Source organism: Meleagris gallopavo, chromosome 8 (genome assembly GCF_905368555.1).
Source record: "Meleagris gallopavo chromosome 8, MGAL_WU_HG_1.1, whole genome shotgun sequence".
Lineage (NCBI taxonomy): Eukaryota > Metazoa > Chordata > Aves > Galliformes > Phasianidae > Meleagris > Meleagris gallopavo.
The window spans coordinates 7,401,357-7,416,697 of NC_139411.1; the positions used below are offsets into that span (position 1 = coordinate 7,401,357).

General features: G+C 38.2%; 1 protein-coding gene across 6 annotated transcripts in view; it reads right to left on the reverse strand.

The window, feature by feature from the left end:
- Nucleotides 1-947: 947 nt before the first annotated feature.
- LOC104911921 (protein FAM13A-like) overlaps nucleotides 948-15,341 on the reverse strand; it is a 30,313-nt gene continuing 15,919 nt past the window's right edge. The window contains exons 9-13 of one of the 6 annotated variants that reach the window (XR_014884887.1): nucleotides 12,958-13,093; nucleotides 11,585-11,803; nucleotides 9,534-9,650; nucleotides 5,650-5,711; nucleotides 948-4,943 (exon numbers count right to left, since the gene is read on the reverse strand). Coding sequence is in view for 4 of the 6 variants with exons in the window: in XM_085229995.1 (XP_085086121.1) it covers nucleotides 5,697-5,711; nucleotides 11,585-11,803; nucleotides 12,958-13,093 (370 nt within the window). In the remaining 2 variants the exon portion in view is untranslated. Of the gene's footprint in view, nucleotides 4,944-5,649; nucleotides 9,651-11,584; nucleotides 11,807-12,957; nucleotides 13,094-15,341 lie in introns of those variants that run through there. The other 5 variants (XR_014884886.1, XM_085229995.1, XM_085229997.1 and 2 more) reach the window with 5 other exon arrangements.

Here is a 15,341-nt window from a genome sequence, read left to right on the forward strand (position 1 = left end):
GAATCACAGGGGACTCAAATATCTTGTTTCCATGCATTAAGCCAGTAGTTGACCTAGTTCAAAATTCAAACCTCTTCATCCCTAATGTATAGCCTGCTGACTGTTCCACTCTTTCATTATAATGCAAGGCAGAATAACCATACTGCAGATTTCTGTTTGAAATACAAGTTGGGTAAAAAAGCTATCATAAATTTAGAAAACCTTGTCCTTCAATTCTCTCAGAACTTCACTAGTGGGATCATCGCAAAACAGTGATAGAAGGACAGTAAATATTGATACCTATTTGACTTCTCATAATTGAGACGATCAGATGCTTCTTAGCAAGGCAGACACTGGAAGCCAATTAATGTTTCTGTAAGTAAATGACTTTACATTTGTTATTTGTTCCTCACCAATTTTGTGCATGGTTCCAAAGAGAACGTAATTTAATGAGATGTCTGTCAATTTTTGCTTTTACAAACTAGTAAAGCAACACTGACGGACTGCATCTGCTTCTTTTACTTTCATTCTACCTGAATATTTCATTCTACTAACTGAATATTTGGGATTATTTTCATGCCTCCTAGCTGTTTGCTTAGGATAGAGAAGTGTTTCGGAACTGTGGCATCTGAGAGGAAGGATCTAGGCATTTTGAGAAAGATCCAGTTTTGTCTTTGCCATGGACACATCATTTTCTGTTGTCACTATGAGGCACAAATATTTCAGGTTTGGGGGGTTGTGGGTTTGTTTGCATGTAGCTTAACGCTGGCATTTGCTCCAGAGCTTATCTCTGCAAACTTGCAGTGCATGAAAGCATTTATTGTACTCATTGTAGACGGTTTATGGGCTGGTTCGACCCAGTTCCGTGACTAATGAGGCAGGGGGACCCACGGATCCACGCCCCGGGAAAAGGGGAAAAGGAGAAAGGGTAAGGAGATGGGCCTAAGAACAAAACAGCAGCAACAATCTGAGGAGGAAAGCTAATTTACTAAATATAAACTATCAGAATGCAAGATAACACAGTACAGAGTCACAGAATTGTGGAAGCCTGAAGGGACCACTAGAGACCATCAAGTCCAGCCCCCAGCAAAGCAGGCCCCCTACAGCAGGCGATACAGTACAACATAATAGGAATTGAAGCTAATAATTCAAATAAAATGAGAGAGTGTCCAAAACCAAAGGCCTTAGTATAATGCTGAAGGTGAGATGGCTGGGGACCACGCACCGCGGAGTCGAGCAGGAAGGGAAAAGGGGACGTCTTGACCTGTGAACAGTTTTATCTTTAACCTCTCAATGGAAAATGGAAACAGAACAGTGAACAGTCCTCTGGGATGTGTAGTTCTCCTTCTCTTCTGAGACAGGTATACCAGGAACTATGAACAATCCACAGATCCGCAGCGTTAACACCTTAACTCCCAGTGCACCACACGATCTCATGATGTGGAAAAACAGGGACAAAAATCATGAAACTATGACACAACCCTGGAAATTCTTCATTAACAATGACAAGAAGGGCTATGTAGAATCTTGACCTTCACGTTTACATTCACACATGTTAGATGTGCTATCACAAGCAGTTTAGAAATGCACTTAACATAAAACTACTTAAGCAAGCTGAAGTTCTCTTAAAAGGTATATTTTTCATTCATCAAACTCAGGACTTTTCTTTACCAGGTCATTCAGCCTGATCATTTCCCAAATAAGATGTTTAACTATTCAACTCTGCATTTGAACTCACCTGCTCAAGTATTTCCTAAGATGTAGGGAAAAAAAAATGAGAAGCTTGATCGCAAGACAGCTTTGCATTTCATTAAATTCTGCAGACCTAATACCACAGATAGTATAAACTGTATAAAACAACTTATTTCTACTGCCCCATAGACAACAGCAGCATTGGAGTAAAATATAAGAACTAATTAAATGTTTCTGCTGAATTATCTTAATGTAGCAGGTGGAAAAAAAAAAGAAAGAAAGGAAAAGTAAAAAACAAAGCCTATTAGTTTTGAACACTATGTATGCAACAGAAATACATCCACTATCTCAATTGTAATTTTAAACTACAGCACTTTCAAGCTCATATTCTGCTTTAGGATCAGCATTATCACAACAGAAGACAGTGGATTAGAGAACAGAGTAAATCAGAAGGGCAGCTTCAGAAGCAGTGATCGATCTGCATCTCTGGGGTTTCAGTTAATTCTGGCATTAATCCTGGGGAAACCCAATCCGCTATCCCACGTGCAAGAGTTCCTGCACAGAAGATCAGGAAGAGGGAAATTATTTCTCCAAGTTTTGAGAACACGAACCTCTGAATACGTGCCTTGGAGTTCCTTTTAACTCTATCTGCTAGTACAATTTAATAGGTTAGTAAAACTAAACTAGCTGAAAGTGTCATAAAAAACTACTATGCATGCAAGTAGTAAAACAATTGTTTTCTCTCCTGCAATTGTGAAAAGTAGAAAAGTATCAAGCATCTTATAAGCCTGATCTGACTAGCATGCTCAGCCGGATGCAGACATTACTTGTTTTCCCAAAATTCCTATCCTTTTGCTACTTTCACGCCATGCTTAGGTAACTACAGCCATCGGCATTCTTGCCAATATTCAAGTAACTAAGTTATTGTTACAGATCAGTGCTGCATGCTGGTGTACCACAAGCAGTAATTCACTTCCGTGTTTTTAACAGTTTCCATAATCACAGTGACAGCCCCGTAAAACATCCAGTACAGCATTATTCATTTAGCAATACCGTTATACGAGAAACAAATCTGTTGCTCATGAAGATAAACAATCAAACTGAAAAATACTTGTTCCTAACTCGAGGATTAGGTTTAGAAATACAGGCTGATTAAGGGCTGCGCTCTGAATGCTGAAAAGGAAGCATTATTTCATTTAGTCAGATAGGTTGTATCAGTATAGTACCGTTACGTATGTGTAGAAGCAACACTAGTAGGGATAATAGCAGGGGGAAAAAAGTAAAATCACCTAGAGGTGGTTTTACTTAGTTTTCAAAGTGTTACAAATTAACAATTCACTGCAATTACTAATATAATGCTTAATACATGACAACTCCAAAGGAATTGCTTCCAAAGCGATGTACGGGTAGAAAAAACACAAGTCGTTTTTGATAATAGCAGGCAAACTACAGACAAACACCTTTCCAACCAATCCACCTCTCTTCGTGAGAAAAGAATTACAGTCAGAACTATGACAAACATTTGGAAAACTGGAAAGGCTTCCTACCTCGAGCGCCTCAGTATTCCTAGGGGCAGTTTCCTTCCCTTTTCGTAATCAAAATGCTTTGCTTGGCTCTTTAAACTCTGTCATACGTATCATATAACCCATTTCCCAGGCATTAGCAGCTGCCAATGGTTTTCCAAAATGGTTTTCCAGTGGGTCTCCCATGAAAATGACTTTCAGGAGCTGACCTACTCATTCAGAACCTTCAGACTGCTTAGGATGTCCTAATAGTTCTGAACTATGTGATTTCACTGGCCTTAGGGGAACTATATTGTAAAGGGAATAGTATAATTAGCATAGAATATAAACATAGTATACATTGTATATAACAACAGCATTATAGCATGTAGTATTTCCGTTGGTAATTTGCTATCCAGAACTACTCAAGTAAACACATTCTCAAGCAATGCGTTGATAATACAAACATAAAACGAAAGCCTTATATACTACCAAGAGAAGAAAAGGAGAACAAAACTAAAGACAGCAATTACAGTTTCTCAAAAAAAAAACAAAAAAAAAAAAACAAAAAAAAAACCACCTCAGTGTAAATTGTTTGGCAATTCCCAGAAACACAATCCACCAAAAATTAGAAACCAAAATACAGATCTGTGGCTTTGTATTTCAAAGAAACAGAAATGTTACAGTATAAGAGGCTTTGAATAGATTATAGGGCGCACCAGTTGTGTCCTGCTCCTTTTCAAGGTTGCAGTCGGTATTCAATGTTTTCAGAAGTAAAGCAAGAGAGGCCTGTAGTAAACAACGAGCTTAAGTATTGGTGCTCTTCAACAACGGCATTGAACTTGACACTTCGACTTGAATCCTTGAAGTGTTTCTCATTGCAAGCATGTCTTGAAGTGTTGAAAAAGCAGGGAAAGAATAAGCTGCAGGCACTGGCAGACACTTTCAAGAAAACTGTTGGAAGAGGAGGGGAGAAAAAATATACGAGAGCTACTCCAAAAGTAATGTCTTCTATTTTATTATGTCGGCTCGTGACGTCAGAGGCAAATGTTGGTGGTATGGCAGTAGAGGTTGCACGTTTCTGCTAAGATTCTATTATATTTTGTTGCTGTGTGACAAATAGCAGCAGAGGGGCAGTCTGACGGAATGGCATCTGACATGGAAGTGCAAATGAAGCAAAGGGGTGGCTCCATGCAGAAGTGGCACCAACAGACATTCACTGACGTTTGCTGAACATTTCTGAACACCAAGCAGTGGATGTGAGCACAGAGAGGCGGTGGGTGCTGCGTTTCAGCTGCGTTTCAGCAGTGGTGACAGTGGGTCACATCCACTGGTGCAAGTTTGTACGAGCACGGCATGCAGGCTCTTGTTCATAGCCGGTGAAAATGCATAGCTGCTGGTGGTGGTTATGTTGAAGAGAGTTCTTTGTAGCTGACCATTTTCTGTCTCACATAATGTCATTGCGCTCTTTGTATCTGCTGTAATTTCCATGGAAATAAATAGGAGGCACTACTTTCAGAGTGACCTGTGTATATATAAGGATCATGTAGCAGTTTCCAAAACTATTATTTTTCTACGAATGGAAGAGCTGCAGAAGGGTGAGATAGGGACACAACTCCCAGCTTCATTTGATTATTAATGAGTTGATACTGAAGAAGTAATTTATTCTTCTCTTTTCCACTGCAATTCTTTTTTCTTCCTTTCAACTAATAGAAAAGCCATACTGAAGACCATACAGGGACAGCAGCAGCCCTTCAACTCCAAAGTCAACTTTGATTAAAAAAAGAAAACCCATGTTATGTAAGGATTCCAAAGAGGGAACAATATATATTGCAGAATCTGCTGAGTAGGAAGAAGTCGAACTGAAGAGAACTATAATTTCCCCTCAGTATTCTTAAGAGCTGACCTGTCTGTTCACTGAAATTATCATATCCTGTTTTGAAGAATTTCTTTCCTTATCCAGAGTGCCTGAAGAAATGCCAAGCTTCCCAGTAGAGACAGCTTCATAACAATATAAAAAAAAAAAAAATGCTGTCCTCTTCTATACATAGAGATTTTGATATTTTTTCTTTTAATTTAGCTTCATAAAGAATGACAATTACATGGATATGGTTTTGCAATATATACTAGAAGCAAAGTTTTACAAGGATTGACATTGACATGGATCTAGATTTAGATTTCATCTGCTTGTGCTCTCTCTGGTTAGAATTCACAGTGACATTGCTACCAAATCCATATAAGGAATAAGCAACATGGGAAAAGAAGTCAGCAGCGCTGATGCCAGTAACTCACTGCACACATATCCAGACAGAAATTTTGTTTTAGCTCACAAGCCTGCCTGCAATTGCAAATTTGCTAGGAGCATTTTTATTCTACAACTTACAGAAATAGAAGACTATTTTCTCTGTAACACCCAAATTAGCCAGGGCAGTCAAAAAGAAAGGAACACAGAGCTTACTGATTATCTAGAACATACCAGCTTGGTGTTCCAGCAGCAGCAGCTTTCACGAGTTGCTCAACTTCTTACATGATCTGTCCCTGTTGATTGCAAAACATAATTATGCAGCTACAGGTTGTCTGCATTGTTCTATACCCCATTTAATATTAACCTTGAACGCAGTTTTATCTTTTGCTTCCCCTTTTGTCCACCCACCAGCCAGCATTCTGTTTAAACATGGAAAGAATTATGGAATATGGTTAGTAAAACAGCTAAGAATTTGCTTAGATGAAACTTCAAGGACATGAAAGGAAGAGTTGAAAGAAAAGTAAAGTAGCCAAGGAAATACTTTGTTCATCCATCATTCCTTGCAATGAAGTGGTAGATTGCTTGCTATACTTTCCTAGTGAAAATATGCAAAAGACAAACATTTTTAGAAGTAGCGTATGGCTTTGAGTTACAGTGTGCTGCATAAACTCAGCTCACTGTTTATTATTGTGGCATAGCCCTCTCCTATATAATGGTAAAAAAGATTAGGTAGTTCAAAGTATCACGAGTTGGATTTGATCCCCTTCCAACTTGGGATACTCTGTGGCTCTGTGAAAGCTATCCACACAATTCTGATGTTTGAAAAAAGCATTAAAAAGCTAACAACTGAAATAATATCAGAGAAAGTACTAAGTTGCAATTTCTTCCCTTGCTCCCTTGATCTTCAGCACAACTTTTTGAAAATCCTAAAGCCATCACATAAACGTAAATGTACGTAAAGGGTTCTTTTTTCCCCAACTTTTTTGTTTGTTTGTTTGTTTTTGTTTTTGTTTTTTGTAATGGTAATAGATTTCTTAATTCAGTGTATAAAAATGGGGGAAAAAACCAAAATCCTAAAGAATCTTGCATACCATTTGTTCTCCTCTACTTGGACCCCCAATACTTAACTTACATATATCAGCTCTGTCACAGTTCAGCCTGGCTTGGCCTGGTTCCATGACGGAGGGGCAAAACCAAGCTCCCAGAACCTGGATGCTGGCAGAGGGCTCTCCAAAATTAACTGAAACCTGAGCTCCTAGCTCTGCTTTTGTCTACAGCCAGTGACACCAGCAACTCCCGGTAAAGCTCCAGTCACATACTGGAAGCAGTGCTGCCTCGTGCTGCAGCAGCCCCTCATCAAGTATTTAACTGTTCTACAATTTACCAAAAAAATGCATTACTGACCAGCACCCTTTAATACAGTCATCCCACAGCACATTTGTGCCACTTGTGAGAACAGAGTAAGGCATACAGTATTAAGGAGTCTATCCAGTAAGGAAAGGTATGCTCATCTGTGGCTCTGTGGGAATAGAGCTACATCAAATTAAAGGGGCTGGACAGTGAAAATTCAAAGGTCAGAAAAAAGGTTGTTGATAGGACCGTGGCTTCAAGAATATAAACTGCCATACCCATGCAAGTCAACTCACGTGGGCAAAGCCAAAGTGCTGTAACATTTGTTTAAATTAAAAGTGGCTTTGAAAAGACTAGAAATGAATCTAGAAAAAAGCATATAGGATTGTGTGTTGTTCTTACTATAGCTTTCTGAAACATCCATTTTTCTAAAACATTCCTACAGCTAGTTCCCACTATTTTTTCCCTCTTCCTCTTTCCTTTTTCCATAAATCTTTTCCAATTTTTTTTTTCCCCCAAGAAAATGAAGATGTATCAGTGAATCAGGACAACTCCAACTAAACTTTTCTAACCTTGACCTCTGGGAAACAGGAGTAGCATGCATTTGAGCCACATATTTCACCTGGTTTTTCATATTTTCAGTTCAGCTGCATTTGTGTTCTCCTTATAAGCACATTCTACCTCTTTCTTTTTTCATAGTGAAATAAGAAGTTACCCAGTCTTTAGTTTGATAGCTGTGGAAACTATTTAATAGCAGTGCTGACTCGTGAATACACATTTCCTTTTCACTTGAAGGAAAGAAATTAAATACCACAGAGACTGCTCTACAGCAAAAATCCAAATAAGTTGGGAGTGAAACTGCATTAATCTATTAGCACACTAATACGCTTTCAAGATTCAGCCAAGCTTTTCTTCTTGCAACTGTGATAAGTGCTGGCATATTCTTCTGGCAAAGTGATGTTAAGTACTTCAGCATGTTTGCATACTTGCTAGGGTAGATGAGAAACTCACTAAAGAAGAAAAAAGTGGTCTAAGAATTTGGGTCGGATGGGAGGGAGCACTGCATTCAGAAAACATCTATTAAATTCACTACTGCATAGCAGAAAGCCCAACTTTCCATGAAAACTACAGAAAAATGAAAAACAGGATCTTTTTTTCCATTCCTAACAGTGGATATTTTAAAGTTTTTATTTTACATTTCATCTGCTTCTCTGAAAACATTTCCCTTTCCCAACCCTATCCTAATATAAACTGAAAAGCCACGAAAAGTTTAAAAGAAATGTCAAATTTTTTTTGCTACAATAACAGGAAAAAAAAAATCGAGTAAAAGACTGAAATGTTTTGATGCGTTCATATCACAAGTCTTTCAATAAAAATACTTTTCATTTCCCAAGGGAGGAGTTTCCAGAAGTGAAGAAAACTTCACTTCTGATGTTTTCTCAAAACGCCCTGATCATCAGAATATATGGAACAAATCAAGTGCTCGTGTTCACCAAAGAAAATGAATACAAAAGCAATAACAGACATTATTGGTAGTCTTGCCAAGTTAAATAAGGTGACATGAACATAAAATGAAAAAGAATTGCATTTCACAGCGATTTGGAGGTGAGTTCATACCCTTCCTTCATGCTTCTCTGACATCGGCAATTATCTGAGGAAGGAACAGGATGGTCTGCTGATATGTTACAAAAATAGAAATTTAATACGTACTTTTAAGATAGGTGCTCAGAACGTATTAAAGGGTTATGTTCAAAGCAAATACAGCTCAGGAGCCAGGGAGAACAATGCTGACACCAAGTGGAAGAAAATGCTGCTGCAAACTTGAGATAGATCTCTGAGCCACAAGTCTTCCGTTTAGATGCAGTAAATTTTAATAAACATCAGAGGAAGGCCACATAGTCCTCTGAAAGTAGAACTTTGTGTTATCCTAACATGTTCACTATACTAATTGAGTCTCTTCCCTGTGTTGTAGCTGGCCTTAATAAGCAACACAACCACCTGCCACTCTAAACACATCAGATATTTCTCTCCTTTGTGAATTGCAAATAAGACTCTTCAATCTGTAATCAACATACGGTCTGCAAGTCTGGCTGTGGTAGGAGCTTTCAAGATGCTCTGTTCACAGCAAAATTGAAAACTGACTGACTGTTACCTCACAGACTGAGAGGTAACAAAGGTGAATTTCCACTACTGCTTAGTTTGTTTCTGTACAGCATATCACCTCACAGCATTTTTCCAGTTCAGGAAAGGCATCTGTCAGCAATCAGTTTTAAAAAGACTTTCCCCACTCACATTCTTTATGCCATTATTGAATGGCTGATGGCGATCAATGTCATCAGCTTGTGCAATCACTTGAGCGCTATTTTTGAATTATTCATCGCATTAAAGAATCAGGACATCGACGTAACCGGCTTCCCTCTTCATGTTCAAGTCACTTGCTGAAGTAAAGCACAGCTGAGAGTGTGCTTCGAAGCCTACAGAACACACCTTCTCCTGCCCCTATTCTCTCCTAGCACAACTTTCACCAGCCAAAGAAAAATAAAAGTAACTTTGTCTAGGTGTCACAGGGAGCAGGGAGGTAGTGGAGGTAGTGGCAAAACCCACTAAGTCACAGAAAGGATTTAAGTGTGACAGCACTCATACAGGAAGGCAGGAGAAAGCCCCAACAATGCTAGAGCAAATGTTAAATGTGTCACATTCACTCCGCAGCTTGCAGTTTGCTAAAAACAGAGACCAGACACATTTGTCACTTCAGACTTACAGACCTCCACCACAAAGGCGGGTCTACTGAAGAACATAGGCACGGCTCAGAAATAACATCATACATCACCATATCCTCTCTGCTCTTCACCTCTCAATGGGAAGGCTCTGCCATTGAAGACCTAGAATGAGTGATGAATATTCCAGCCACCTCCAGTTTGTAAGTCTTTTTAAGTCACAACTGCCTAATACAGTGCTCTTTATCAAATCCTTATGCTTGCAGTCAGTAAAATATTTTTCTTTGTTTATCCAGAAGAAGAAAAAAAAAAAAATTCACAATATATTACCCATAATTTTTGTGGAGATCCAAGTCCCACTCTGATTCTCAATGTGCAGCATTTTTAATCCAGTCTTCTGGTTTGGACAGCTCCCAAACACAACTTAGAACTTAATGTTTAATAAGCCCAAGCTTTCACAAAATTTACAAAGGTCAGGAAAAATACTTTTCTTGTGGAATGGGAAGTGATATAAAGAAATCTTTCTATAACATAACAGCAAGCCCTACGGAAGCATTGACAAATCTCTTGGCAGTTCAAGTGCTACACACAGGACTCGCTGTGTTCACATCTAAACTCAACTAAAAGTTATCTTTGCAATGCAAAGACCTTACGTGAAAGAAAATAATCAGGATCTGTATCAGTTTAAAGTTCGGAAAAAATGCTAAACCCACAAATGTGAATCGGAACTATGAGACTCTATCCATGAAAAATTACACTGACAGGATGCTTTAGTCTAACCTGGAAGCTTGAGTTTACTAAATCATAAGATCACATTTGTTTTGTTTTTGAAAGGTTTCAACTAATTTCAAAAGCATTATCATGGGATTAGCAAAGGAAAACATCATTTAAATTATGAGTTGTCCTTGAAATTGAGGGCAGTCCACTTGGAAGACTGCAAATCTTTTTTATATCAAATTCAAACGAAAGTAAAGCACCGACTTTTTTTTTTTTAAAAAACAAATCGGTTAATGTGGAAACATCCACAACCCTCTTTGAAAAATGCTAAAAACCTGATACTAACAAAACTCCCTAAACCACAAAGAGCCGTCTCAATAAAACCGTAAGTGAAATAGATAAAGACTCCATAAAATATTTAGCTGCAGTAAGCCGACCAACTCAAACCACATTCTATAGTTTCAGAAATCCACTTTGAGGTGTCTGTGGTCTTTCTGAAGGACTGGAAGAGTGTTTAGCTCCGCTCTCCCAGCAATAGCTCTCTGCAATCCCCTTTCAGTAGAGCTCCACTATTGCAGAGAATAACTACATAGTCTCTGCAGCCTTGCTGATAAAAAGGAAAGCATACGTAAAGGTCATAGGAAGAAGATAAAACAATAAATTAGAGTTATTTCCTCAGGGTTTTAGCTTTTCTTCTAATTAACTGAAGGATGGGATGCAGTGGTATGCACACACCCAAAAAGTCGTGCTTCTGTTTGCTTAGTTCAGGAAGGATTTATCTGCCATTCTTCAGCACAGAGATGAAATATGAAAAAGCACTCTAAAACTCCATGCAAAATAAATAAATAAATAAATAAATAAATATATAATACAGTCATTTCTTAATCCAGAATATAAGATTTGGAGATGATGATGACAAAGTATATGACAAATCACTACTCGCAAGGTTTGATTTATAATTTAATTAGCTTCTATGGAGTAATCTTCTACGAAAAGCACACCCCAACAACAATAAAAAGATCCTTCAAATTAAATAGTTGAAAATGCAAACATCAATGTAACTGCTTCAAGTTACTTCAGGAGAAACTGCCAATAAAAGCAAGTTTCATTTCCAGGAAGCAACGAAGGATCTGAGCCAGGTTTGCCATTTCACTTTTTGCTTGCTTTGCTGGAACTAGTTCACGCACGTTGATTGTGTTTACTTTGTAAACCTAACTTTCATGTTTCTCATTTGGTGGACTTTTAGCAATTGTTATATTATGAAAGATGAAGAGTACCTATCCAATATGCTGGATTTCCTGCCAGAAATTACAAAAGCAAGATCAACCACAGAATTCTGAATTCCCTTCTCACCACAGATGGGATTTCTTTCATAAGCTTACCTCAGAGCAGGAGAGTGCCTCATGGCTATGCTTCATCTGGGCTTTTATTAAAGAACTTGAAAGGATTTTTTTCACAATACTTCTTTCCCACATCACCACAAGCCTAGACAGATTGTGACATTCTGCAGAATTACAGGGAGTGAAGTTCCTTCTAAAACAGTCATTGAAATAGAATGCCAAGTCTCTTGGCTTTTCCAAAACATTTCCAATTTCCTCTTGCTACTGTAAAAATACATAGTTATTGTGAGTAGAAGCATATACACTTGGATGGTCTTGCACACTCATTTGAGTACACGTTTCAGGGATTCTCAAGGATAGCAGTGACATAGAGTGTATGACAGGAGATAGAAGTGTGTGCTTCGATGCTATCTATGTGAATCGACTAGGGTTTTAGATTTGGAATCATTTCATAAATGTCCTTGCACTGGTGTCTTCTGTTCTCTGTACCTATGATTATACAGAATTTTTCAGGATTTTTTTTTATAGAGAGGTGTTCCAAGAAGAATGACAGTCCCAATATTCTCCTTGCAGACATAGAACATGCACTACATATGAACTGTGACTTAGCATTATAAAAGTCTGCTGATTTTTCCTTAATGCAGAAAATTAAGAAAGAAGCCAAAAATAAGGAGTCACAAATGTGAGACTCGTGAGCTTCAATTACATACAATTTAAATCTATTTAATAATATCAACATGATCTGTTACCCTTCCAATCATCTAGGCATGACTTGCAAGGATTTGTGGTAACTTCATGGTGTAGTATGAGACTACATGCCCCTCCAGTCATTTTCTAAAAAAATCAATTTCAAATTAAGCAGTAATGATATGTGACCTCATAAACTGAAAACAAAACTTATATTGACCTTCCCCCTAAAGCAACAGTAGTCTATCAAGGTTCTTCCACCAGGAGATTTTTGACAAATGTGGCCAACAAGAAATCAAAGTACTAACATTCTTTTCAAGAAGAACATGTCACCCATATAGAAAGATGAAATGGGTTTCACTCTTCTGTATTTGCTCCCCTGACTCACCAAAGTATAGCAACACAATATAAAGAGTTCCAGCAGAGGAAAAATTCAGTGGCTTTGATCTAACAAAGTTCTGCATTAAGATATTTAAAATGGAAAATGTTGGAATTCTATTCTTGACTCTGTTCTTATTCTATTACATTTGCATTTTTTTCAAAAATCAGAATTTTAACTTCTGTTTCCCCTCTAGCTTATGCATATGATGAATAAGTACTCACAGTACTCGTAAGTAGCTGTGGTCAGTACTTAAACTACATACAAAGTAAATCATTTCCATTTGTAGCTTACAACTCAATGAAGCACATTTGATTCCTTGCTGAATCAGTTCACGTAACTTTTTTACCTGGAGGCCATCTGCTTGTCTTGGTGAGAAACAAGGGCTCACATCAACAAAAAGCATCTCATAGTGCTGAAGCAAATACAGCAGGAGGCCATTGTAAAGCCTTTGTTCTTCACAAGCCAAGGGACTGACAGGAATCCTAAGGGAAGAACAGATAGATCAAGTTTCAGAGCTCTGAGATCAGGGCTAGTGATAAGTCATGCAGGGAGCACCCCTAATACCCCAAACAATTCAGAATGCAGCCTGTTGAACAACTGGATAAAACAAGTGTTCCAGCCCTCTTCCTAATACGTGATTGTTGGGACAGGAATCATCTTCATTTGCTGGAGGTCACAGTGATGGAGTCTCAGTTTGCTACAGCTACTCACATCACACTGAATCTTTGATGCAGTGCAACAATATAGCTAGAACCTGACAGTTTCTCAGCTGTGAAGTTCATAAAATCAAGGACGAAGAGGACAAAAAAAAAAAAAAAAAGCCTCAAAAATCTGCCACTACTCAAAGGCACAAGGGCTTAAAGAGCTGTTTTGCTGATTCAGCTTCTGAAGGTGAATTTTGATGACTGAAATATTAAGAGAACAGTCCGTGGGGGAAAAAAAATTGTAAGTAAGACAGTGTTTCAGTATAATAATTTGTAATTTCATAGACTTTGGGCACATGTAGCAGAATTTCCAGGTGCTTCCAATAATAGATTGTCCATAATGGGATTTTTTATTATTATTAAATAAGCGGTAGTTTAACTTGTTCTATCTGCACAAGTAGACTAAGTTGGAATAATTTAATTTAAATCTGGGGATTCATTATGTGGCATTGTAATCTCATTCCCTGAAAGGACTGTGTATTCCCATTGTGAGCTATCTGGAGGCTCGGAGGACATTTACACATAAATTTGTTGCCTAATCCAGCTTCCCTAGTTATGCTGCATCAACTCAATTCTACGCAGCACGATATTAATATTTAAACAAGAAATTCATAAACTCTGGAGAATAAAGAAGAGAAATGCACACACCAGTCTTCTGTTTGCCAAATCAGTACGTTCATTACTCATTTGCAATTCTGAAGTACAGATATACGCACCAGGTCCAGTTCAAGTGCTTTCATTCACGTTTTACTTTTACCTACTGTTGTTTCTGTAAGAGGTTGGGCTCCTTTTAAAGGAGAATGTTTTAAACAGAGTTACAGGCGGATATAACTTAGATGTACTGGATAAGCTGCCTGATCAGCACTTCTTTCTTCAGGACTGGCTAACAATTGCCCCTCTTGAATTCCTCTTTTTCTCAAAACTTTGTCAATTTCTCAAAAAACAAAGCAAAATAAAAAGAAAAATCCTCTTTTTAAGGCTGGTTAACAGGGCACATAGCAACTCCATAGACTATTTACCCAAACATTAATACCCTCAATTCACAGTTGCTACAAGGAATCTTTTCTGTTCCCTGCCTTCTTTTTCATCAACTTAAACATTTGTTCTCTAATTTACCAACTTTTTACTTCGTTAGCATGGAGAACGCCACAAGCCATCCATGAAGACAAACAGCTCTTTCCATATTTACTGGGGCTCACGTTCGCACAGTACTACTGAGTGTTCCATTCTCAAGTCAGCTTTGGACAAACCAAAGCTGTACTCAGAAAGCAACCCTACAGCTAACTCTGAATATCAGATATCTGCAGACATTCACAGGTGGCAACACATGAGGATTCCAAATATAGAAAGAACATTTTTAGTTTTCTCTGCAGCCACATTCCACATTCAGTTTCAATTAGTTCTGCAAAACAAGCACTTCCTGCCTCTTCAGACACTTCTGCTTCTAGCAGAAACCAATCATCAGGCTGACAATAGAGGAGCTGCGTTCACACTGCACTGACCAGGAATATGTTCCTAGGAAGGGCATAGCTACTGGAGCACATTCTGCACTTCAGCTCAAAAACTCATTTGTAGTATAAATGAAACACAAAAGAACTCGAAAAATGAGAAATAAGACTTGATCATCAGGAATCAACTAATGTTTTCCTTGAGAAAGCCTAAATCTTTCAAAGTTGCTTTGCTACAAAGCACAAGCTAGAAAATTCATACACGATTTGAGTTGGTTTTGTTCCGGAGACGTGCCAAAGTTCCTTGCTGGCAGAAGCTTACATGTAAGACGTGCTGTAAATTTACAGAAAGAATGAGTCAAAATGAATAGACGCAAACAGATAGTTGGCTAGCATCCTTACGCACACATCCAAGAACTTCTAACTGCGGTTAGCAAAAATCTCTTTAGCAAGATGAGGCATACCGAAGTACACACAGAAATCTAAGTAACACAGGTCAAATCTCTGATAAAAGAAAAGCAACGTTCTCTCTTCTCAGCACTTGTGCAGGCTAACAGGACGTGAAACAGCTCACAAGA